The sequence below is a fragment of the Apodemus sylvaticus genome, chromosome 10 (genome assembly GCF_947179515.1).
Source record: "Apodemus sylvaticus chromosome 10, mApoSyl1.1, whole genome shotgun sequence".
Classification (NCBI taxonomy): domain Eukaryota; kingdom Metazoa; phylum Chordata; class Mammalia; order Rodentia; family Muridae; genus Apodemus; species Apodemus sylvaticus.
Window position 1 is genome coordinate 48,384,121 of NC_067481.1, and position 25,310 is coordinate 48,409,430.

The 25,310-nt window shown below is 44.4% G+C and overlaps 2 protein-coding genes across 5 annotated transcripts in view; one reads left to right on the top strand and one right to left on the bottom strand.

The window, feature by feature from the left end:
• The window catches only part of Smyd4 (SET and MYND domain containing 4), a 41,088-nt gene extending 40,726 nt beyond the window's left edge, over positions 1 to 362 (bottom strand). For all 3 annotated transcript variants that reach the window (XM_052196274.1, XM_052196272.1, XM_052196273.1), the window contains exon 1: positions 81 to 362. The gene's annotated coding sequence lies outside the window, so the exon portion shown is untranslated. The remainder of the gene's footprint in view (positions 1 to 80) is intronic.
• Positions 363 to 489: 127 nt separating this feature from the next.
• Rpa1 (replication protein A1) overlaps positions 490 to 25,310 on the top strand; it is a 43,376-nt gene continuing 18,555 nt past the window's right edge. The window contains exons 1-6 of one of the 2 annotated variants that reach the window (XM_052194640.1): positions 490 to 606; positions 6,337 to 6,387; positions 7,567 to 7,645; positions 8,264 to 8,372; positions 14,881 to 14,969; positions 24,911 to 25,015. In XM_052194640.1, the coding sequence (XP_052050600.1) occupies positions 574 to 606; positions 6,337 to 6,387; positions 7,567 to 7,645; positions 8,264 to 8,372; positions 14,881 to 14,969; positions 24,911 to 25,015 (466 nt within the window). In that variant the 5' untranslated portion in view covers positions 490 to 573. Of the gene's footprint in view, positions 607 to 682; positions 786 to 6,336; positions 6,388 to 7,566; positions 7,646 to 8,263; positions 8,373 to 14,880; positions 14,970 to 24,910; positions 25,016 to 25,310 lie in introns of those variants that run through there. The other variant, XM_052194641.1, reaches the window with a different exon arrangement.

Sequence of the window (25,310 nt, forward strand, 5' to 3'; positions counted from 1 at the left end):
ACCATGAGGCTGGGCTCCTGGCTGCCACAACTCTCAGGTGAACTACGACATTCTGAGGGCAGAGACTGAATCTGATTTACCTTGTTTATCCCACAGTGCCAAACTATGGCCTGGCACTGTCGCCCGGCACGCACTGCGTAAATGAAGGACCCAGGTCACTGCTGTGACTATATTTAGCAGCGGTTACCAGGGAAGAGCTCCGATTGTCCCCTGGGTTGCCATTCTATCTATCCGCCAAACGACTGGGCGGGCAAAGTTCCGACAGCTGGCGGGGGACCAACTTGGAGGCACCGCGCGGACACGGGCGTACCGCGAGCCGGCGCCCCGCCCTCTGCTCCCGCCATCCCGCCACTAGGCCTAGAACCCGGTCTCGGACGAGTCACGTGCTCTGCTCGCCGCGCGGTAGCCAATGCGGTGGCTGTCGGCATCTAGGCCCGCCCCTCGCGCCGCGCGCACGTTGGGGGCGGAGCTGCACGCACAGTTGCTCTAGCCAATCGTTGAGCAGCCCGCGGGACCCCGGCAGAGAAGCTCGGGCGGGGTAGGAGCGCGAGCGCGGGAGTTAGCAGTGCAGCCATGGTGGGACACCTGAGCGAGGGGGCCATCGCGGTAAGGAGACGACCGGGAGCGGGGCCGATGGTCCTAGCAGTGCGGGCTTGGAGCGGTGCAAAGAGGACCGAGGGAGGGAGCCGCTGTTGATCGGGAGAGCATCAGGGAGGAAACTCTGCGGCCGCGGGGGATGCCATCCCGGGTCTCTAAGACCATCACCCTCCGTAGGAGGCATCCCGGTACTCGCATACAAGCTCACTTTTTTTCTTTTTTAACCTAAGAAAACAAGACAAATAAACATGCCGCTGTCTACCTTCGGCGGCGTCTTTTTCCTCCCTTTCTCCATCACCCCAAACTTTTTTGGACTTGTTTGCTTTCGGCTGTTTGACTTATTTACTTACATCCTTGTAACTCTTTCCTGCTAGTAAACATTTCTCTGGTCACGGGAGAACACGCTGGCCGAAGTCACCAGTGGCCTCCCAGGAGCCAAATCGGAAGACATTTTAAAGTTTTCAACCGACCTAATTGTTTGGGCTTGTTGGCCATTGCTTACTTCTGCTAACACTCTTCTCTTGCTAGTATTCTGTGATTCGCGTTACTGGTCTTTCCTTGTCTAACTTGCAAGCCCCTCTGAGTTTTTGTCCCTCTGCAGACTAGCTTATAGTCCCTCATCTGCGTGTCAGGGTCTCATTAATTTCTTCCTGCTGAGCTGCTTTCAATCTGCCCTCTCTATCCTCAAAGTCATTTTCAATTGGATATATATCTGAGCAAATCCTTCATTATGTCCCAAAGTCTAGATTTTAAAAAGTGTGTGTGTGTGTGTACGTGTGTACTTGAGTACATATGCATGCTATAGTGGGGATGGTGCATGTGTGTCAGATGCCAGAGGAAACTTTGGGAAGTTGCCACACTTCCCGCCTTCTGTGTATTGCTAAGTTTGCACAGCAGGACATCATTGTGCCTGACTCTGGATACCTAGTCCCTCACCAATTGAAGTATATTTTAACTCCACACTGGAATAGGCGCTTGTTGCCAGAACTAGTCTGTTCCGTCAGCACCCTCTCTTCCCACAGTCTCCTTGCCAGGCCTTGTTTGATTTTTAAAAAATAATGCTTGCCCTAGAGGCCACTGATAGTTGTCTCCATTTCTTTTGCAATATTTCTGTTCAGCTCAGTTGTTACTGAATTGGTTGGTAAAGTAACTAGCCTGAATCCACTTATTTTGAGGCGCAAACTCCCTTTTGTTCACTTTTAATATGTATGGCTGAGGGCAACGTTCCAAACTCATTCCCTTGTCTGTAAAAAACGAGGTTAAAGGTGAGCGAGGGGCTGGTTGGAGGGCTGAATTTCTAAATTTAGTGTTTAGCTTTTGCTGGTCCGGCTAGTAGTCATCACAGATGTGAATGTTTATTTGGTAATTGTTAGCTACTTTGTATCTCCTACACGAGATTGTAGAGCTTGCTAGCCCGCTGCTGCTTTCAGTGTCCCTTTAGGGTGACATCCCTAGTATCTGGCAAGTTTTAGGTGCCTAAATAATGTTTGCTAGTTGTATGGATTGAGTACAATAATGAAAAGCAAGGGACAGAAGTAGAAGGGAGAAAAGAACCAGCTTAGAAGAAAAGAAGAAGAGGGAAAACAGTTGTCCAAATCAAGGTATTTGAATATGTTAGGGCTGTAGAAGTGTTGAATTGGAATGTGATGCTTGAATTGTACAAGGCCGCCACCTTGTACCCTTAAGGCAATTACAAATGATTCTTTACTTTTATAAAGAAGGTTTATAGGATTGTTTGAATAATTTGCTGAGTTTTCTTTAAATATAAATATTTTAGAAAGCTATTTGCAACTTTGGGTGAAGTATTACTTAGACTTTGTTCTTAGATAAATGTGTGGGTTTTTTCTTTCTTTCCACGTTTTGTTCATAAGTAAAATGGTGTTTTGTTTTGTTTTCCTTTGTTTTAAAGACTATCCTGGCTGTCCTGGAACTTGCTATGTAGACCAGGCCTTGAACTCAAGAGATCCCATGTGCTGGGACTAAAGATGTTCCACCATGCCAGGCTCCATAGTGCTTTGTTTTGTTTTGTTTTCTGTTTGTTGATGGTGGTGAAGTGTAGACGCCCTTGGTTACCTGATGATTAGTGAACAAAAGTGTCAGCACCAATGCTTCCGGCCCCAGTGGTTAAGCAAACAGTGGAAAATGGAGGTGTTAGGGCCGGAAGTTATAAAATATAACTGTTGTGGTAAGTAGAAGTACAAGGCTCTATTTACTCTGTAGACCAGGCTGGCCTGGAACTCAGGGTTCCCCGCCTCTGCCTCCCGAGTGCTGGGATGAATGGGAAGGCCTGCCACCCGGTTCCTCGTGTACATTAAAGGGTCCCTTTGCTTATGTGTTGTATGTGTTTGGATGTTTTGTCTACACGTGTACATCTGCATACCTGAAGACGCCTTGTCATAGACGGTGGTGAGCCACCATTGGAGCGCTGGGAATTGAACGCAGGTCCTCTGGGAAGAGCAGCCAATGCTTCTAATCCTTCAGCTGTCTCTCCAGCCCCAATTTAAAGTTGGTTTTGTTTTTTGTTTTTTTTTTTAAATGCACATTGGTATTCTGCCTGCATGTAAGTCTTTGTGAGGATATCAGATCCCCTAGAGGTGGAATTACAGACAGTTGTGAATTGCCATGTGGGTGCTTGGAATTGAACTCCAGCCGTCTGGAAGGACAGCCACCGTTCGTAACTGTTGAGCCATCTCTCCAGCCCCTAAAGTACTTTTAAATGTACATGTTATGGTATGTTCTGGAGAAAATTTTTCCTTTGCTTATTTATGATACTTTTTAAATTGAAAACAAGTAATAACCTGTATGAGGTTTTAAAGATAAATAGAACTTTAATGAAATTAGTGGCTTTATATGAAATTAATTGACTTTCCTTTCACCTTGCCCAGTGTTTTAAAAAACGGGGTCTTGCCATGTAGTGAGTATATGACCTTTACCTCACTATGTAGCCCAGGCTGGCTTTCACTCAGTTAGTCCTCCTACCTCTTCCTCCTGGGTGGTGGGATTACAGGTGTGAGCTATCTCACCCAGGCCAGAAACAACTTTTCAAAGAAAAAGTTGCCCATGGGGGTCTGCAGGGTGGCTCAGTAAAGCGCCTACCACTGGGCAATAATCAGAATATGAACCCTGGACCTACACGGCGGGAAGAGGAGACTGAGTTCTGGAAGTTGTCCTCTGACCTGTACCACCACACACACACACACACACACACACACACACACACACGAGGAATAAAGATTAAAAAACTACAGCAAACAACCATCCAGCTGGGATCTGTGGAACATTTCCATAAACCAAGAACTCTTAAGGCAGAATTTGAAAGTTGAGACTATGTAGTAAGATCTTGTCTCAAAAGGGAAACCGATAAAAAGGCCCAAGGCCGTAGCTCAGTTTGTAGAGTATTGCCTAGTTTGCATAAAACCCTAGGCATAATCCCCAGCACTGCACAAAAGTAATTTGATGGTTGGGCCAGGTCCGTGATCTCAGCACTTGAGAGGTGGAAGTAGGAGGGTTGGCACTTATCTTCATAGTTCATCCGGTTTGCTTTGGTTGGGTGGTTTTTTTTTTGTTTTTGTTTTTGAAGCAGTTTCACGCTACCCAGATTGACTTTGAACTTGTGGCCTCAGTCATTTCCTGCTTCTGCCTGCCAAGTAGCTGGGACTACAGGCTTTATATATAAATACATATTTGGCTATTATAAATGAAGATGCTTTGAACATTTATATACAGATCTTTGTGCATATAAATATTTAAAAATATTACATATAAATTATTCATAATATATACATAAATTATGTAATATGTATTAAATCCCTTGTACATGCAAAGTAATCCAGATATTTACAGATAAATATCTGAGAGTGCAATTGCTAGGTCATATGGTAACTGAATGCTTAATTTGATAAGAAATCGCCAGCTTTTCTAAAGGGTTTATGAGAATTCTAGTTGCTTTGTGTCCTCCCTCTCTGGGCTTTACCATGCTGATGGGTGTGTGAGCACAAGGCTGGCTCGAGGTGCTTTTCTTTGTATTTTGTGGATTAGGAACGACACTGAACAGTCTTCTGTGTCTCTGTTGCCCGTTTGTACATCTTGTGACGTGCCCGTGTGTTTTGATCCCTTGACTTTGAGTTTCTTCTGGACCGGTTAGCATGTGACTGTCATCCCGGTGCTGGAGCAGCGGGGAGTCAGGGGTCAGGGGTTCGAGGCTGACATGAGCTGCTGAGCAAGAGTAGAGCCCCGAAGAACAGAAACCTGGGCTGTAGCATTAATGATCTGGAAGAATTTTTTTGTTTTCTGTTAAATACCTCAACTGTTCTCTCATAAACCATGTTGCTTTTTCATTTAAGTTTCTAAGGTTCAGGCACAGAGACTCCATGCCAGACAACAGCTCAGATACTGGCTGCACCCCCAGGGCCTTTCTGTTATTTTTTTTTTCTTAACATTTATTTATGAGCGTGAGTATCTGTGTGCCCCTGAGCATGGATGGAGGTCAGAGGGCTACTTGGAGGAATTGCTTCTCCCGTACCCAGTGGGACCAGGGTTAATTCAGGTTACTCACCTGGCTTGGCAGCACGCACCTGTACCCCCTAAGCCATCTCACTGGCTGCATCTTTTAATGGCCCCCCTCCCCCCTCTGAGGCAGGGTCTCACTATGTAGCCCCAGCTGGCCTCAAGCTTACTGGTCAGCCAGCGAGTGCCAGGTTTCTGCTTGTCCCCACCCCAGCACTGTAGTCACAAGCATGTGCCACCGAGCATGGCTTTTCAGAGCATAAGTTCTGGAGATGAAAGTCAGTCGCTAAGCTTTGCCACGCACATTTGTCCGTATGTATGGCTGTTTGTTATACCACTTTTGTTCCACTGAGGTATTTTGTCAAGTTTGACAAAATTAGCTGCATATGTCTGTTTTCTGGAATTCTGTGTCGTAGCTTCATCTGGTCTTGAACTCACAGCCTTCCCTCAGCCTCATGATTGCTGAGATTTGCAGGCTGTGTGACCAGGCTCAGCTGTGTGTTTCTTTTAGCATGCATGAGTCATTTGAGAAACAGTGGCTCATTGTACTTTATAGATCTTCCATGTTTGATATGTTTTATGTAACCGAAAGTAATTCTGGCACCAGAGGCTGAGACAGGAGGATTTCAAGGCCAACCTAGAGAGACATAGCAGGAGTGCCCCGCACCGTTATGTTAATATTATCGCTGATTTCAGGAGAAAAGTCTTAAAAATTGGGGGCTAAAAGCAGGAGGATCGGAAGTTCAGGGTCATCTTTAGGAACTTAGCAGACGTGAGGCCAGCCTGAGCTTTGTGGGGTGGGACCCTGTTTTTAAACCAGTAAACAAATTTAAAGAAAAAAACCAATAAAGCTGGAGGTAGTGAATATAAGTGTTGACATATTCCTGCTTCCACAAGAAACACTGCTACTTTTGGCAACAAATATGTGCCTTCTTTGAAAGCTGGCACTTTCGTGACTTGTCATTGGACAAATGATTTAATTAAGACTTTCCTACTGATTGCCTCTGAAGAGGTTCTTTTAAATTTAGTTTAATTTTATCTTATTGTTAGTATGATGTGCTTGTGCTCATGGTGGAGCACGTGGAGGGCAGGAGGCCGCTTTCAAGAGTCTCTTCCCTCTTTGCCTCCTGAGCCATCATGATGGCCCTGGCTAGCTAGGCAAGCTCTTAGGATAATATCTGTGGTTTATTACGTTTTTAAAGATTTTTATGCGAATCTGTTTTTCTCTTTCAGGCCATAATGCAGCAGGGAGATACATCCATAAAACCCATCCTTCAAGTCATTGTAAGTACCTACACGTGTGTAAGCAGAATGGCCATGCTTCTGCTCATAGATAACTACAAATTGCATTTGATGAAAGATATGTAGTTTTGTCTACATCCCAGAAACACACATGCACATTCTCTCTCTCCAGAACACACCTCCGCCCCTCTCTCTAACGCTCACACACACACACTCACCAACAGATACTATAGGATTTTTTTTGATGAGGTGTTTTTTTTTGTTTGTTTGTTTGTTTTTGTTTTGTTTTGGTTTTTTTTTTTTTTAGATTTATTTATTATGTATACAGCATTCTGCCTGCATATATGACTGCAGGCCAGAAGAGGGCATGGGATCTCATTATAGATGCTTATAAGCCACCAGTGGTTGCTAGGAATTGAACTCAGGACCTCCGGAAGAGCAGCCAGTACTCTTAACCTCTTAGCCATCTCTCCAGCCCTTTGATGAGCCTTTAATTTTGGTTTTTTGAGTCAGGGTTTTTCTGTGTAGCTCTGGCTGTCCTGGAATTTACAGAGATCCACCTGCCTCTGCCTCCCAAGTGCTGGGATTAAAAGGCCTGCACCACCACTGCCACCACAACCACCCTGCTTAAATTTCTTTTAGTTAACCCATCATTTAGTGGGTTCTAAAACAATGTGAATTTCAGTTGTCAACAGATGAGAGACTTCAGGATCATTCCTGCAGACTTTGAGACTGCAGGAGGTGATGGTGGTCACCACTCCTGGCCTTTGCCTAATTAACTCCCTGCCAAGGCTGCCCCGCCCTTTATCTGAGTCCATATGTCTGTATGTCCGTCTGTACATTCCTGTCTCTTTGTTTCTGTCCCTTTACCTGCTGTGAGCTGCTTTAGGCAAATTGTTTTTCTTCCATTTTTTATTTTACTTCATATTTTCAGCATGTTTCCTAAACAGTTCTTGCATGTGTAGGGGCCATCTTACACGCTGTTTGACATACAGGAGAAAGAACACATGATTATTGATACTTCAGTTTATGTTGTGTTTAATAATGTTAGCTCAATCCAGTGTTCTTTCATTTGTATTTCGGTGTCAGGAGGATGGGCACGCAGTTCGTCTTGTCTTAGACACATGGCAAACCCAGTCTCCTGCCACTTAGCTTTGCTTACCCTTAGGGACTGGGCAGAGAGCCTGCTTAATGAATCAACTTTTCTGTCAACTCTTCTAGAACATCCGTCCCATTACTACAGGGAATAGTCCACCCCGGTATCGACTGCTTATGAGTGACGGGTTGAACACGCTTTCCTGTGAGTATGATGGATACAGCTAGGCTTTGGGACTCCTTGAATAACAGCAGCACTCCCTGCCCTTTGATCGCAGTGTTCGGAGCCCCTGAAGCCCACACTGGCTGCGGGCTTTGTTCAAGCAGAGTTTCCACCGGCAGAGACTAGGCTGGGTACAGTGGGAAGCTGCCATTCGGCCTAATTAACTCTCTCTAACCGGTGTTGTATGTTTTCTTTGATTAATTTCCCTAAGGATAGTATTGACATTTGATGGGTGTGATGGGTGAGCTGGCCTGTCCTTCCTTTTTCAGGAGTCTTATTTTTGTCCTAGAAACTTTAAAAAAGAAGATGGGTGCCCTTCTGGAATATTTCCCGGTTGTCTCTAGTCACGGGGCTAAAGACCTAGAAAAGATTGCCTTCATTTTTCTCCAGAAACTAGAATGACAGTAAAAATGATCTGGAGACTTTGAGAAACAGATAACATTGAGGAGTAGCTGCAGATTCTTGCACGGAACGGACTGCTGCTGCTCTCCTCCCTGCAGGCCTGAGGCGTTTGAAGCAGCTGTGTTTAATGGTTCTCCTTGTGGTGAGCTTTCAGGCTAAGGAAGGGCTCGGAGACTGAGCTGATCTCTGTCTTTGCAGCTTTCATGCTGGCCACGCAGCTGAACGCCCTGGTGGAGGCGGGGCAGCTGGCCAGCAACTGTGTGTGCCAGGTTCACCGGTTCATCGTCAACACCCTGAAAGACGGAAGGTATGCGCTTCCTTACCTACTCGCTTACGCTGTGGAACGGGCACTGCATGTTGAAAGGTCAGATAGGAGCTTTTATCGAGGCAGTGAAGAGCTTCAGTGGAACTCGGACTAACATTGGCATCAAGGCAGAAATAACAGAAGAAATAAATTGGAAATCTCAGAACAGATTAAAGTAGAATGTAGATTCTATTATTTCTGGTTTCTTCAGCATTACTCTAGTATCTTTTAAGGAAGAGGTCGCTTACTTCAACAAAAGAAACCTTAAATGATCGAGTCTGGTTCCTTTTTTTTGTGGTCTTGAGTCCTTGGTAGTAAATGTGTTGAGCTGATATAGAATATGGTTAAGTACTTGCAAGATGTTACATGCTAGAAATACAGTGTGAGCAGAACTGTTGGTCCCATTTTTTAAAAAATGACGTACTTTTAGAAAAGAAAACTTTATTTTAGGGAGAGGTTTTTATATATGGGTGTATGTGTGTGTGTGTGTTGTGTGTATATATACATATATACGTATGTATGTCACTATATATATGCACATATTTACACTTTATCTAATTTTTTTATTTTCAGTGATAGAATGCAACCAAAACCTCATGGGTATCAATAGGGTAAACATTCCAGTGCTGAGGAAGTTAGGCCAGTGTGTTTTATATTATGTGCGTGTGTGTGTGTGTGTGTGTGTGTGTGTGTCTGTCTGTCACTTTTTTAAAAATTTATGTATGTGTTTTGTCTACATGTGTGTCTGCACATCAGTCAAGGGCATCAGATCCCACAGGACTACAATTAACACAGACAGTTGTGAGCTGCCATGTGGGGTAACCTAGTTAACCCAGTCTAAAGACCCTTCAGGGGCATGCCTCGAGATGTGCCTGTGTGGTTCTAGATCCTGTTAAGTTGACAGTGTCAGCTGTCAGATGGGTGATGTTATTTTGACCTGTTTTCCGTGGGTTTTGAGCTGACTCTTCCCATTTCTCTTTGGCTTTTGTTTTAATGAATTCAGTCTATTTTATGACTCCCGTCTGGGAAGTACCACTCTCTGCTTAGGCTTGCGTGTGTGCCAGCTTTTTTGTCCTTTGTGTGCCTCGTTCCTTTCATTTCATACCCTGTGCGTTGAATTGTTCCTGTGCCATTTCCTCTTATCTGTACATGATTAATTTGAACAGTCCTGGACAGCTCTGCCAGACTTGATGTTTGTTCTGCCGTTGTCTAGGCAAGGCCCGTCTTCTTGCCAGCTGGCCTGCCTGGGATCCAGTGTCTTCCACTCCAGGCTCTGAGTGCTACAAGCAGTGCTTCTGGCTGCTAGGATGTGGTTGTGGGAGCACGCACATGCAAGTTAAAAAACAAAAAGGTGTGGTGTGGGTGTGCTGTACACCCCTCACACACTCACAGAACCCTGATGACGTTCTCTGTAGCTCTCTACCTTATTCCCTTGTGAATCTCTCACTGGACCAGAGATCACTGGTGTTTCGGCTAGGCGGGTGGTCAGAGTGCCCCAGCCACCCTGCCTCTTGGGTAACAGGCATCGCCAGTTAGTTAACTTTTCATATGGGTCTGGGGATCCAAACTCAAGCTTGCACGGGCACTCCACCCTTGGAGCTGCCTCCCCAGCCCCTACTTCTTTTTTAAAAAATTGAGATGCATTCTTTTGTTGTTGTTGTTGTTGTTGTTTGAGTTTTATGTATATGAGGGTTTTGTCTGTGTTCCATGTATGTGCCTGGTATCCATCCAGGGGCAGCACAAGAAGACATTGGATCCTCAGGAACAGGAATTATAGATGGTTATGAGCCTTCACATGAATGCTGGGAATCAAACCTGGATCCTCTGGAAGAGCAGCCAGTGCTCCCACCTCTCAACCATCTCTCCAGCCCCCAGTACTTTGACCTTTGATTTTTATTTATTTGTTTTTTTATTTACAGAAGCTCTTAGTAAAGCAGGCATATTAACTCTGTGGTCTGTTTTACGTATTTATCCGTTCTAACTTGGTTTGTTTGTATATGGTATTTTGTGGTATAAATCTGTATTTGTGTTTGTCCACTCTGCATTGTGACCTCTGAATCATAATGCTGGAGAAGCCTGCTGACCAACCTTAAGGCCGCGTTTTCGTGCTTCCAGTGAGGTTTGTCTTTACACATGTCATGAGCATGGAATGCGACTTAGGTGTTTTTCCAAAAGGGCCAGTGAGAGTGTTTTATTCTGAGTGTGATGTGAAGGCATAGCATTTGATCAGGAGTTTTAAGTTATTGTTACTTACTTTGTTTATGAGGAAGGGTCCCATCTAATGCAGCCCAGGCTGGCCTCTAACTTACCTAAGGATGACGTTAAGCTAGGATCTGCAGTCACCCTGCCTGATATGCATGGTGCTGGGCGTGAGTTCGGGGCTTTGTGCGCAAGGGCTGACCACTTAGCCTAGAGCCTCGCACATGGTAGGCAAGCGTTATGTCTCATGTTGCGTTAAGATGCTAAGACGCTAAGGCTTGCACAGATTCCTCTGATAAGGCTGGGGTGTGGTTTGGGTGGCCGTGTGCTCGCTGGCCATAGGCTGCACCCTGCAATCCTACCACTTGGGAAATGGAAGCAGGAGGATTAGAAATTCACAGTCGTCCTCAGCTATAGTATGAGGCTGGCCTCACATCTCACTGTATTGAGATTCTACCAAAAGCAACAACAAGTATGATTTTGAACACTTCACAATGTTGAGTAGTCATTATCACGTTAGATTTAGAACATATTCTTACCCCCATTAAAAAAATAAATAAAACCTGCTACCCTTTAGCTACCAAATCTCAAATCTCTTGAGTCCCAGGGGCTCACTGTTCTTCTCATTTCTATATTTGCCTACTCTGGACATTCTGTGTAAATGGAGTCAGGCATCACCTGGTCCTTTGTGACTCTTCTTTATTTACCATAGTAGTTTCAGGACTGTTATAGATGCACTCCCCTTTATGGCTGCACTGTCCGGTTGTATAGACAGATCACATTTTGCTTATCTTTTTTGTTTTCCTTTGTGGTACCGGGGTCAGCACAGATGCTCTGCACTGAGCTGCATCCTCAGCCTCTTTGTTTTTTGTTTTGAGACAAGGCCTTGCTAAGTTGTCTGGGCTGGCCTTGAACTTGAGATGCTCCTGCCTCAACCTAGTTGGGATTACAGACCTGGGCCATCTTGCTTATCTTGTTTCTCAGTTTACAGGCTGTTGGGTTGTTTCCATCTGTTTGCATTTTGAATAATGCACTGAGTATTAGTATACAAGTTTTTATATGGTTAGCCCTCCTTCTGTGGATTCTTGGTCTGTGTATTGAACTGATGACTGGTCAGAAGTATTCAGGGGAAGAACTCCATCTGAACTAAACCGAGTAGAGACATTTTCTTGTTATGCCCCGATAGATAATACAGTGTAACATAATTTGCATCATCTTGTATTGTAAGTAATCTAGAGATATAAGAGGATATCATTTAAATGCAGATACAACCTTGATCCATGTATAGATTCTCTAGGAGTGGGATCCTGGTGATGTAGATGCTGAGGGCAAATATATCTAGGAGAGAAGTTGCTAGGTCAGGTTCTGACTGTATAATTTAACTAATGAAGAGTTACCAGATTATTTTCCCCAACAGCTATACCCATCCGCCCTCTCCCTAGCAAGGCGTGGATGATCTATCTATACAGCTTTCATAGCCCTTAGAACTATGTGCTGCCAAAATACTGTGAAGTATTCCAATAATGTTCGGCAGTTATGTTTTTTCCTTCCATATGGATTATAAGAGTGCTATCAAGTTCAAAAGCCAAGCCGAGGTCTCCTGAATATACATAATTGCATTAAATTGATATATTTTGACATCAGATCTTTTCATCCAAGAATATGACATCTTACCATTTAAATCCTTGAATTTTTTTTAGACTATTATCTCTTTATTATGATATGTATATTGCTTATTTGGCATTTATTTCTTTGAATTTCTTCTTACATGTGTAGATTTGTGCAGACACACATACTATAATGTACTTTAACTTATTTTTTTTTCCCTTGGGAGGAGGTATGTGTGCTGCGTGTACCATGTGTATGTGGAACCTTTCAGGAGTTAGTGCTCTCCTTCCTCTTGCAGGGATCAGCTCAGGTGTGAGGTCTGTGCCGGGAGCGCTTGCACCCACTGAGCCGACTCACCAGGCCTGGTTCTTTGTTTTTTGTGGTTCTGAATCAGCACCATTACAACAATGTTGACAGCACTGTATCTGCAAGTGTCTGTTCTCTACCTAGCCAGTAATAGAAGTGCCTTTGGTCTCAGTGTCAGCATAGCTTATCTTGTAAAGTGCATGTACTTTATCATGCTCACGACTTTTTTGGGTCCTTAAGTTGCTTGGGATTTTGTGGGAATGGCTCTTGGATTTTTTGAAAAGCTTTTACTACAACTTGATATAATCATATTATTTTTAATCCTTTAATAGTATGAGTTATTTTAACAGATTAATATTGCACTGTTCTTTCATTTTTACATAATAAATCCTGCCTTAAAAAAATAATCCTCTTAGCTTCCTTTATTTTCAAATTTGTTTTATATTTTGCATGATTTTGAACATTTATAAAAGTAGACGGACAACACAGTAGAACTGAGTCCCCATAGAGCCATGCACACAGCTTCAGATGATCGCCTGGCAATAGGTCCTGCTTTGTCTCCGTTTTCTCACATATACTCCTGATAATTTTGAAGTATCAGATACTTTATTTCATAGATAGAGGTGTGTGTGTGTGCGCGCGCGCACATACATATGCACACATTTTAAGTAGTGAACTATCTTTAACAAAACAAGTACTGGGCTGGGGAGACAGCACAGTCAGTCATGTGCTGGCCTTAAGCATGACAACCAGAGCTGGGATCCTCACCACCCACATGAAAAGCTGGGCACGGTACGGTGGCACTGACCTGTGGTCCTGGGCATGGTGGCACTGATGTGTGGCCCTGGTGCTGGATGAAGGCTGGGGGCATGTGGACCGGCAGAGCTTACAGGCAGCAAATCTGCCCAGTGGGTGAGCTCAGGGTTCAGACATCCTGTATAGAAAAAGTGGCATACACTTTTAGTTGTAGTACTTGAGAGGCAGAGGCAGGCTGGTCTCTGTGACCACCAGCCTGGCCTACATGTCAAGTTAGGACAGCCAGAGCTACCACATACTGAGACTCTGTCTCAGAAATAATTTTTAAAAATTAAGGTGAAGGGGCTGGTGAGAGGGCTTAGAAAGTAAAGGCACTTGTCACCAAGCCTGAAGCCCTGAGTTTGATCCCCTGGAACCCACACTGTAGGTTGCTTTTATTTTCTCCTAGTTTTCATGTGTGTGCATGTGTGTGCCCATTGACATTTGTTCATGAACATGCTAGCCTGAGATTTGGGAGTCAGCATCCTTTCGCTTGGGAGTTACTCCTGGAGGCAGGTCTCCGTCAAGCCCAGAGCTTTCTGACATGTCTTGTCTTGCTAGCCAGCTTGCTCTGGAGAGTGGCTGTCTTAAAGAAGGAATTAGAGGTGGATCGCCACTTCCATACTGCATTTATGTGGGTTTCTGGGCATCTGAACTCCAGTGCTCATACCCAGCGTGCCCAAGCACTTTACCCCTGAGCTGTCTCCTGACACCAGTTGTTCTTTATCTGCAGATGACGTTAGGCATCTTGTCCCAGTGTGTATTGAATGACATCTTTGGGCTGTTGCTTAATTAAGCACTGTGGCTGGCTACCTGCCTTTATTGAAAGTGCAGTCTAGCAGAGAGAAAGAAAACAATCGTTAATTAATGCAGAACTTTAAAACTAAGACACGTGTTCCGAAGGAATGAAGTCATAGCTGCAGGAGGACAAAGAACCCTGATCTAAATAAGAGACCAAGAAAATGTCTTTCAAAATGAAATTTGAGATGGGAGTTGGAGGGGTAGCTCTATGGTAGGTAGAGCATTCGCCTAGCATGAATAAGTCCCTGGTCCAATTCCAAGTTTGCAATAAGAGATAAAAAGTGCATATTAGATGAAGCAGAATGAGGGGGAAAATTCAGTCAGAGGACCGTGTGTAGGCTCAGTGGCAGAAGGAAGTGTAGCATGTGCCAGGAACAGAGAAAACATCTGGGCTAGAGGACCGCAAGCTTGGGGTCATGAGCTAAGCGGAGGGGAGACAGACCCGTAAAGAAAGCCTTGTATGCATCTCAAAAAGAGTTGGGGTGTGCTTGCACGCATGTGAGTGTGTGTGCACAGGCACCTGTACCTGAAGTTTGAGATAGGTACATTGGCCAGGAACTTGCTGGTTATGCTAGGCTGACGGCCCAGCACGTCCCAGGGCTCCACCAACAAAAACATTTATGATATGGGGAAAGAGTAAGTGGAGTATCTACTTAAAGAATTATCACTCCTCAAGTTATTCGAGAGTGAGAAAAAATTGATAAAGGATAGTTTTAGCCAGACAACTGTTAAAGTAAACTTCTTAGCAACTCATCTGAAAGGCTGCAGACGTCTTAATTCTAACGTGTGTCTGTCTTTGTAGGAGAGTAGTTATTTTGATGGACTTGGAAGTTGTAAGATCTGCTGAAGAAGTTGGATTAAAGATTGGGAATCCAGTGCCCTACAATGAAGGTAAAATCCTCCTTACAGGCTGTAACTCTCAATTGGCTATTGCTTTTTGGATCCAGAATGCTACCTTGTGAGTTAGTGATTGTTTTTGTTTTTTTGTTTTTTGTTTTTTGTTTTTGTTAATACTAAAGGAATGATACATGGATAAATCAGGAGGAATTATAGGAAGAGTATGATGGTCCTTCTGTTTAAGAGTTGACTGTCACTAGAATCTAGAATGTTCTGATAATGCAGGATTTATACAATGGCTGTATTGTAGGAGAGCCAGGTGCTTTCTTCTGTGTGTGAGTGAACACCTACGTGCTTATGCTCATGTGTGTGCGTGGGGCTAGGGACCAGTGTCATGACTTCTCTTGATGCCTTATTTCTTGAGAAGAGGGATCAGGACTCAGGTTCTCAAGCTTGGACGACAAGCTCCTTACAGACTGAGCACCTCTCCAGCCTCTGAAGTGTCTTCTCTTAGGTTTCATCTTACAGGGTTGTGTTGTGTTTACTGGTTTGTTTTGTTTGTGTTTTTATGGCTTTTTTTTTAAGTGGCTCTTTTTGGCCTTGAGCCTCCTGAGGGGCAGAGTTGCAGATGTGTGCCCCCACATCTGGCTCACAGTGCTGCCCTGGCTGGCTGCAAGCCCAGTGTGTAGCTGAGGATGACCTTCCTGCCTCTACTTCCCAAATATGTGCCACCATGGTTAATAGCAACTCTGATCTTAATGGCTAAAGTATTTTTTGGTGCAAGTTTGAGACCAGCCTACACCCACTAGAGACCTCGTCTCAAATCAAAACAGAACCATTTGGCCTGTGTGATCTTTGTCTAGTTCTTTCCAGGCAGCCCTTAACCTTGTGCTGTTAAATATCATTCAAACTGGGTGAGGTGGCTTGGGACTGTTACCCAGCCCTCTGAGCCTGAGGCAGGAGAGGTTTGAGGCCAGCACTGACTCCTTTCAGGCTAGCCTGTGCCACAGAGTGAGACCCTGTCTCAAACCCCTCCTCCCAGAAATTTAATTATGGATTTAAGTGCATCCGTGCGTGAGTGCATGTGTGATGTATGTGCCAGCATTATGTGGAGGGACAACTCTGAGGAATCTATTCTCTGCTGTCGAATGCAGGAAGGGAGATCCTTGGGTCATTATGTGTCTGGGTGCCTCTCACCCTTGATTCTCATGGCAGCCCAGTCTGGCCTCTGCCTGGGTGCTGGGGTTTCAGTAGGAACCCTGTGCTCAGCCAGTGGATTCCTGCTTATCAGGTTGAGGAAATTTTACTTCTTTTTCTTGTTTGTTAACATTTTTATTAAGAATGAATGGTGAATTTTGTCAAATGCTTTTTCTGTATCTATTAATAATCAAATATCTTTTCTATTTCGGGTAGCTAATATGGTGAATTAGGATGATTGAACTTTTGGATGCTAAAGTAACCTGGGGCTTCTGGGATAAGTCTGGATTTGCACTGTATTATCCTTTTCACATATTTGCATTTGCTTTGCTGAGTCTACCTGATTAGATTTTGTTCAGTAATTTTTACATGTCTGTCCATGAAAGATTTTTTTTTAAGATTTATTTTTAATAATGTTTAATCTGTGTCTGTGCTTGGAGGAAAGAAATGTTTAAGGTCTCTGGTACATTACAGGCGGGTGAACTGCCTGATGTGGTTGCTGGGAACTAAACTCAGGTCCTCTGCAAGAGCAGTGCATGCTCTTAGCCACTGAGCCGTCTCTTCAGCCCTGAGTCAGTTTGGTTTTGGTATCTTTGTAGTACTGACCTTATAAGGAATCTGGAGAATATTCATTTCTGCATTTTCTAGCTTCCTGTAGAATCCCTCTTTCTTACTTAATGTTTACTTGAATTCACTAGTGCTCCCTGGACCCAGGGGCTTCTCCAGACTTAATCCTGCTGTCTCAGCCACCACGGTGCCACTGTCTCTGGCTCATACAATTCCCATATAAGCGTATTTGGTTTATAAATGTGGAGAGTTTGTAAAGATCTTTTCTGTTACTGATAAGTTAATTCTCCTAGGAATTGTGTTTGCTGTCTCAACTTCAATTAAATTCTCAATATGTCTCAAGTTCTGGTAACTTATAGCATTATGTTTGTGCTTCAGATTACCTTTTGGTAAACTGTGTCTACACATAAAAAGAGTTGTGCCCTGTGTCACATACACTCTTTCTTCCTGCTTTTCTCATCAGTTGGGAGAGGGATCCTGGGCGCTCGGACTGTCATCGTGGCTTAATGTGGCACTCCTTGCCTTCTTCCCTTTTTCTGTGTGTCTTACTGTCTCTGTTGGTTTATTGCTGTGACCTTGTCACGCTGACTGTGTTGTCGTGTTTGCAGTGTGCATGTTTTGAGCTTATCATAGCCTGTCACTAGGCTCAGCTGTGTCGATTTGTAAAATGTTCAAGAATCCTGTTTCTCCTTCCCAGTCTTCACGGTATGCCTGTCAACCTATCTGTCATAAAGCTGAGGACTGATTGCTGGTATTTTGTTTAAACTGTTTGTTAGAAATTGTGCCTGTGTTTTGTTTTGAGATGGCTCTCAGTTCAGCAGTCTTGCTTCTGGCCTTGTGGGCTGGGTTTATAGGCATGTGCTGCCCAGGCCCAACTTCCAGGCTTGACTTTAAATTCATGGCCTGCCTCCCTCAAACTCCCATTGCTTTGATTAATGATTAGCGAGTCTCATTCTAGTCCTGGCTGGCCTTAAATCCCAGCCACCCCTGCTTTAGTTTTGTTTGGATAACACACACGAGCCAGCCGGCTCCCGGCCATTGTTTAAAGCTTGCATTTGTTCGTTCATGTTTGCCACCCTGGCATTTTCTTTGATTGGCCCCTCTTTCCTGGGGGTGTCATTTAATAATGCCAACATTCAACTCCACTCTCTCTAATTTGCTCTCAGATCCACCTCCTCTCTCCCCAGTCAGTGTTCTTTGAGACAGGGTTTCTCTGTGTAGCCCTGGCTTTCCTGGAACCCACTCTATAGACCAAGCTGGCTTCGAACTCACAGATCCACCTGTCTCTGCCTCCTGAGTGCTAGGATTAAAAGCATGCGCCCCCATGTCTGGCTTTTTTTTTTTTTTAAGCATGTTCTGGGAAGTTTTGTTAAATAACTTTGTGTTTCCTTTTCTCCAGTCTGGCTTGCTTCTAATAATGCAGAGTTGCTTGGATTGATGATAGCCAGTGTGCATACTCTGGAGTCTTTTTCTGTTTTCTGAATGTTTTACCCAATTCAGTTACTGCCATTGTGCTGATGGGCCACAGTTTGGAGCAGCATGCACAGTATTATCCTGTCCTGATCACCTTCAGAGTCTGTTCCTATCCCAACAGGAGCTTTTCACTTTTCATAGCAAGCAGAGCTTAGAGTCAATCAGTTAATTCCAGAGACTTTTGTCCTCTTTGCAGCCACTGTAGTGGACTTTTTTTTATTGACTTGCCGGGTCCAGTTTATGTTGTCCACATGGGTGTGGGACCATTCACTAGACCACGGCTGACCCACCAGGGCACATGTCCATAAAGGAAATCGATTCCCCCTACTTTCGAATCCATCAACTCTCTACAGCTTTTCCTTTAATAATAGGGCCTTGTGAGCCCATCCCACCTCCATGTTAGAATCGTCCCTGGCATGGTTTTGTGTGGCCAGCCATAGCCACTAAAAGCTGATGAGGGCAGAGGCCCTGTCTTGTCCAGAGGACACTGTTTCGGTCAGATCTTTTCTGACCCCTTATTTTTGCAGGTCCCTACCCCACTTGCCTTTTCACCATGATCACTAAGTCTTGGTGTGTGTGTGTGTGTGTGTGTGTGTGTGTGTGTGTGTGTGTGTGTGTACTCTGACCATCTGTGAGTTTCTGGCTTCAAGAAATTCTAATCAGGATAGAAAGATGGCCTAGCAGTTAAGAGCTCTTGAAGGCCGGAGTTGGTCTCAGCAGCCATGTAACAAGCCTGGTGCCCACACACACTTAGAACATTGGCTCCGAAAGAGGTGAGGCAGGAGGGTGGCTAGGACTTGCTGGCTTGTAGCCCAGCCAAGGAACAGGAGCCCCAGGTTCCAGGTTCAGAGAGAAGCTCTGCCTCAAGGGGAATAGGCAGGAAGTGACAGAAAAGAGAACCTTTATAAAAATGTAGACACTTACACACACTCATGTCTTAGACAAAGAAAGGAAAACCAGCCGTCATTTGGGATTTTCAGGGTACGATTCTGATGTATGCAGAAGTCTTTATTTCAAAGATTTTCATTATTGTGAAAATTGTTTTTAAGTATATAAGTTGTGTGAGTGAATCTATTGCAGAATATTACACATGTATATTTATGTATATATTATTTATATCATATTGGTATTTTTAACTGTCATGTTTGCCTATAAAACTATGTCATTTTTAAATTGAAACTTAACAAAAAACTTAGCAAAAAGCTTTAAAAGAAGAAGAAGGATGTATGTATAATGCGTGTGTCACACACTTTAATTCCAGCACTGGGGAGGCAGAAGCAGGCAGCTCTCTGAGGTGGAGGACAGCCTGGTCTGCAGAACAAGGTCCAGAACAGCCAGGACTTCATAGAGAAACCCTATCTCAAAAAATGGAAGAATCTTAAGATGATCATATATCTGGTTTTTATAATAACATTTTGTATTTTTCTTTGTATGAGTGTTTTCCTGGCATGTATGTAAGCAGACCATGTGTGTGTGTGGTACTCTTAGAGGCCAGAAGAGGGCATTGGCTCCCCTGGAATTGGAGGAGCAGATGGCTGTGAGCCTCCATGTGGGCACTGTGCTTTTAACCACTGAGCCAGCATCTCTCCAGCCCTGTTTCTATAGTGTTTGTTTTGAGTATTGCTGCATGACTTTGTAATCAAAACTACAGTGTGCAGTGGGTGGACTCCTACCCACTGCATCGTCCACCCACTGCTGCCCTTTATAGATAACACATTTTAAGATTTCTTTATCCTAATGGAGCTATTCGTCAAATAACCACATGCAAATACTCCTCCTGTACCCCACATGGTTTACATAAAAAATAGCTAGTTCTCTACACCATCTTTTTTCTGTCCCCTTTTTTAAAAAAATATTTATTTTTGTGAAATAAAGTCTTAACCTTGTGTCCTGGGTGAGCCTGAGACTTGTTTACCCACCTCTGCATCCTGAATGCTCAGATTACAGCCTCTCCCTCCCCACCTCTTTCCCTTTCCATCTTCCTCTTCCCTCCCCTCCCCTCTGCCCCCCTCAGTTCCCCATGTGGCTGTTCTGTTGTTTATTTAACCCAACTCTGTGGTTAGATCCTTTCGTCTCCATGCTCTGACTGTTAAATGTGTGCTTGATCCTGATTTGAACCCCAGCACTGCAAGAAGGAAACCAGAACAAGAAGAAGCTGCAGCAAATTGCTTCCTGTGTAGACCAGTGTGTGGCACAGGGGGCTTTTTTGCCAGATATGATTGCTGGGTTAACAGGGAATGTGCCTGTGGTTGGCAGCCACGGCTAGACACTCTGCTGTTGCTGTCACAGTGCCCCCAGCCATGCGTAAGCATACTGGTGTCTTCACAGCCTGCCAGCGGCCATCTTCTGTGTCTTTAAGAATCGGTGATCGAGAGCAGTATCGTGGCTGTAGTTGTATTCAGAGTGAGTCTGTCCTTGTACATGTCACAGAGCTCCTTGGCTTTTGTTTTTGGCCTCTGAAGTGGACTTGTTGTTGTCCTGTTATGTGCTGTTTGTTTGTTTTTCTTCTTGATTTCTTGAATTCTTCAAAAAATAGGGACCGTCATCCTTTGGCTCAGATGCGAGCTCTGTGCCCTTTTTTTTGGGTATTTTTTTGGCATTGCTACCAAGCCAGGAGTATTGTTACTTGACCCACCATGAGAATGTCGTGGCTGCAGAGACTGTTGCAGGACAGCAGGTTTTACCACAGCAAAGGCTTCGGAGTAGGCCGAGAACCAAAGTTAGGTTTTTGTCCTCTGGAACCTGGTCTAGAACCTCTTACATCTCAGAAGACCATTAAAGTTGGTGTACCAACGCAGCCCAGGCCAGTAGGAATCCCGGCATGCATTGAAGTGCAAGTATATATTTATTACTGCTGCCATATTGAGCAAAGATAGATGATTCAAAGTGTACAAAAGAAAACTACAGACAGTTCATGCTGCTGTAGAGATGGGTGCCTTTAAATCCTTCATACTTGCAACTGTGTGTGTCTGTCTGTCTGTCTGTCTTGTATCTGTGCTATTGGTGATAATAGCTTACTCAGACTTAAACTAAGTAAATATACTTAGTATTCATGTTGAAATTATACCCGGCCTAATTGTGTCCATTTTCTGTCAGTAGAAACTTAGAAATAGGCCGGGCGGTGGTGGCACACGCCTGTAATCCCAGCACTCTGGGAGGCAGAGGCAGGCGGATTTCTGAGTTCGAGGTCAGCCTTCTCTACCAAGTGAGTTCCAGGACAGCCAGGGCTATACAGAGAAACCCTGTCTCGAAAAAACCAAAAAAAAAAAAAAAAAGAAACTTAGAAATATTGATCCATATCGTCTTACTTGTTTTCAGTGGTTTAGGAGTTGAGACAGGGCCTCACCGTATATTTAGCCTTGTTGGGCCTGCAGCTGTGTAGCTCAGGCTGGCATGGAGCTCCTGGCAGAGCTTTGCCTGCCTCTGCCTCCCAGGGGCTGAGATTACAGGTGTGCACCACCATGGCAGGCTCTGTTGATTCTTTGTATCTGTTAGGAAAATGCTTACTTGTGAAGTTGGTGTGTTTGTGACTTTTTCTCTGTGCAGAACTGACTTGCAGTCAGAGTGACAGCTCTGAGCAGGTGGTCACAGGGGCAAAGCCTGCTGTAATCTAGTTCCCTCCTGGCTCGTGGCCAGCTATAACCAGCAGAGCCTAAGAATTACAGCCTAGCTTCCTGGGGTGGCTTGATTTGCAGGTGGCCCAACACAAGTCATTATAAACGAGCCCACACTACTGCTTTGTAAGATAGTTTTGGCTTGAGAAAGATTTTTCCTTAGCTATAGACTGATTGATTTGAGGTCTTGTGGGCAGATGCTGTTACAATGCGTTAATTGAAGGGCAATTGCTGCTTTTTAGAATGCTCTGGAATTCTTGCCATCATTTGATTTGGGACTGTCTCTTGTACCAGATTTGCAAGAGATAAAGGTTACTCTATTAAGTGGATTAGTAGCTTCTCTAATTACCACATCTTATGTTCTATATAATTAGAGTTGTTGCTGCCAGGATTGGTTGTTTACACATTAACTGCATGATGATGAAGTACATGAACTCAGCCAGACAGAGCTGAGTGATATCAGGTTTTCTCTTCTCGGCTGTGTTAGAAGATGGAGTCCTGTCTCCATAGTCGTGCGGACAGTTACTGGAATAATGCACTTAACTCCTGTTCTGGTCTAGAGTGAACACTCCAAACAGTAGTTGCTGTTACTGTTGTGTCTCGCGTATCCCAGGCTGGCCTCAGACTCCTCGTTAGCTGAGAAGGAGCACCTCGAGTTTTCGGTCCTTTTCCTACCTCCGCTCCCTGAGTGCTGGGATCAGGCAGGGCACTGCCAGGGCTTAGTGATCGCTAGGCAGCTACACTACCAGATGGGCTAAGACTATTAGTTGGAGACTTACTGTTGTATTATGTTCAGCTACAAATTATAGAATAGGTACACGTGTTGTACTTTTTTAATTGTAGTAAAATACACAATACTCTCTAACTTTTAGATGGGGGTCTATCTATGGTGTCTGTGCTGGCCTTGACCCCCCCAGCTTCAAATGACTCTTCCGGCCCAGCCTCCTGGGTAGCTGTGCCTACAAGCAGGTGCCACTGCAGCGGACCATTTACCATTTTTTACAGGCACAGCACCGTGACTTTAAGTCAGGTGCATTGTTTAATCTTCCCCAAGTGAAGCTGTAGTTGCATTCAGCACTCCAGTTCCCACTGCTGCCCGTCTCTGGTTACTCTATTTGACTTTGTGTCTTTGATGTTCCATTCCTTCCGAAGGTCCGTTATCTTTGTATGTGTGTCTGTGTACATGTGGGGACAGGGGAGCCAAAGATCCGTGTCAAGTGTTTTCTGTGGTTCCAGGCTTTCTTGCTGAGCCTGGAGCTCATGGGCTGGGCTGCCTGACTGTTGCGGCCTGGGCTCTGCCTGTCTCTGTTCCCTCCCTAGTCCGTCTTCACCTCTCCAGCATGTTCCGTGTAGGGAGTAAACTCAGGTCTTATGCTGTCTCCTCGGTCCTCGGTTATCTTTATAGAAATTGAGTGTGTGTCCAGTGACCATGTCCAGTTCAGTCAGACATGAGGCGCAGAAATGGTTCTGAGAATGAGGCTCCTACTTTAGGTCATTTGGAGACTGCAGAAAAGGAGGCTGGGGAAATGGCTCAGCAGGTAAAAGCGTTTGTCCCCAAGCCTGATGCCTTTGTGTCATCCCTAGGACTCTAAGGTGGAAGGAGAGCTGACTCCCTCAGGATGATCTCTGACCTCCACATAGGTGCAAACATCATGAGGTGCACACACCAGCAAATACACATTCTTTTTAAAGAGGGGGAGAATTTAGCTGGAAGATAGGTTACTTTTTAAAATATGTCTTAAGAACCAGGTAAATGTATGTTCTTTTCTAACTACTGTCCTTCGATGTTGTTTACTGAGCAACTTTCCTTTCCCTTGCTGATTTTAAAAAAGCTTCACATAAGACTAGAATTGGGCTGGGTAACTGAATTCAGTGATAATGGAAGGGCTATGCTGTGAACATGGGTTTCATTGTCAGGAGCCCACGCCCCTTTCCTATGTAAATAGGTGTCTCAATTTTTCTCTCAATAGGAAGAACTAAAACATAATCAATTCTATTTAGTCTTTTAAACTTTGTGCTAAATGTATTTGTCTCCTGTGACACAATTACATCTCATTTTCCTGAACTACTTAAGAACAATTTTGCCAAAAATGAATTAAATGTGTATGTAACGTGCCCAGTGAGTTAGGACCTCAGGAGCCCGGTGGGAGTTAGAACTTACAGTTGAAGAGGGGAGAGCCTCGGTGTCAGGGGCGATTTCCTGCCTGTGTGCACCATATTTAGTGTCTCGGGGGCTCTGGAACATACTTTTTAGCTGCCTTTGTAATCTGCAAGCACTCCAGGTGAACAGCCCAAATGAGGCTGACTTCAGCCTTCAGAGCCAATCACAGAAATGAAAGCAAACCCCATAAACTCGTTATTTTAAAATGTAGTGGTAGGCAATTTACAATGTTAACATTCTTCAGCTTCATAAACATTTGTATAGAGGGTGCCGGGCAAATACATGCGGTGCATACACGCGGTGCCGGTGTGGCGGTTCCTTCCTATTTTCTGCTTGAGAGACATGTGCGCTTCCCCTCCTTTTTATCTCCCTGTCGCCTTGACACGGCTGCTTCTGAACTCTGTTCTCATCTCCCCCTGCTGTGACAGTTCACTAGCACTTCATGGTACCTGAGACTCTTTCAACTCATATTTTCCACCAGCTGTCAGTTGCAAAATAAGGTTGCTTTGTTTGGGGGAAAGGGTAGGATCCTTCTAAACGCCTCCTTTTCCTTTGAAGCCAAAGCACTTGAGAGACAATTGAACTGCTTTTAGGCTTTCCTTACCACCTGCTTTCTCTTCTGATGGGCCCTGCTATGAACACGCCGTCCTGTTGATGACATCGATTGGTTGCTATGGAAATAGTGGTAGTATCACAGATTCAGCCTAGTGACTTTACTGCTGGTTCTCGAAGGAGAAATGGGCAAGGCTTTAGGGAGAACCTCATTAAAACTGAGAACTGTCAATTCTAAACAGTAGAAAGGTAAATGGAACAAACCTTTACTATATCCAGACAAAAAGCAAGCCCCTCACAGATGCAGGCTATGCGGCCTGGTGCATTCTGCTCCTCTAAGAAGTAAAGGTGGGGCTTCTTAAGGTATTCACTGCTCGTGTTGAAAGCTCTTGACTGGGTTTGCACTCAATTGGGCCTGTTTTGATCTCCAGGACATGGGCAGCAGCAGCAGCAGCAGCAAACAGCCCCTTCCCCAGCTTCGGCAGTGACACCACCGGCCAGCAAGCCCCAGCCGCAGAATGGGAGCTTGGGCATGGGTAAGATGGGCCAGAGAGGATGGGAGCTATGGGTCAAGATTGAAACAGTATTTGAGAACTTACAGACTCTTTGAGACTGAGTTAGGCAGAGTACTAGGCCAGCACATGGGAGGTGGAATCAGAAGTTTAAGGTCTAATCTACTACATAACAGGTTCAAGGCCAGCTTGGATTACATGATACTGTCTCAAAAAACAAACACAAAACCCAAAAAAATTCCATTCATGGTAGAATTGCAAAGAATAATTCCAATTATTATAGAGTATTCTTTATGAAGGTAGTTAAAAATATGTTGTT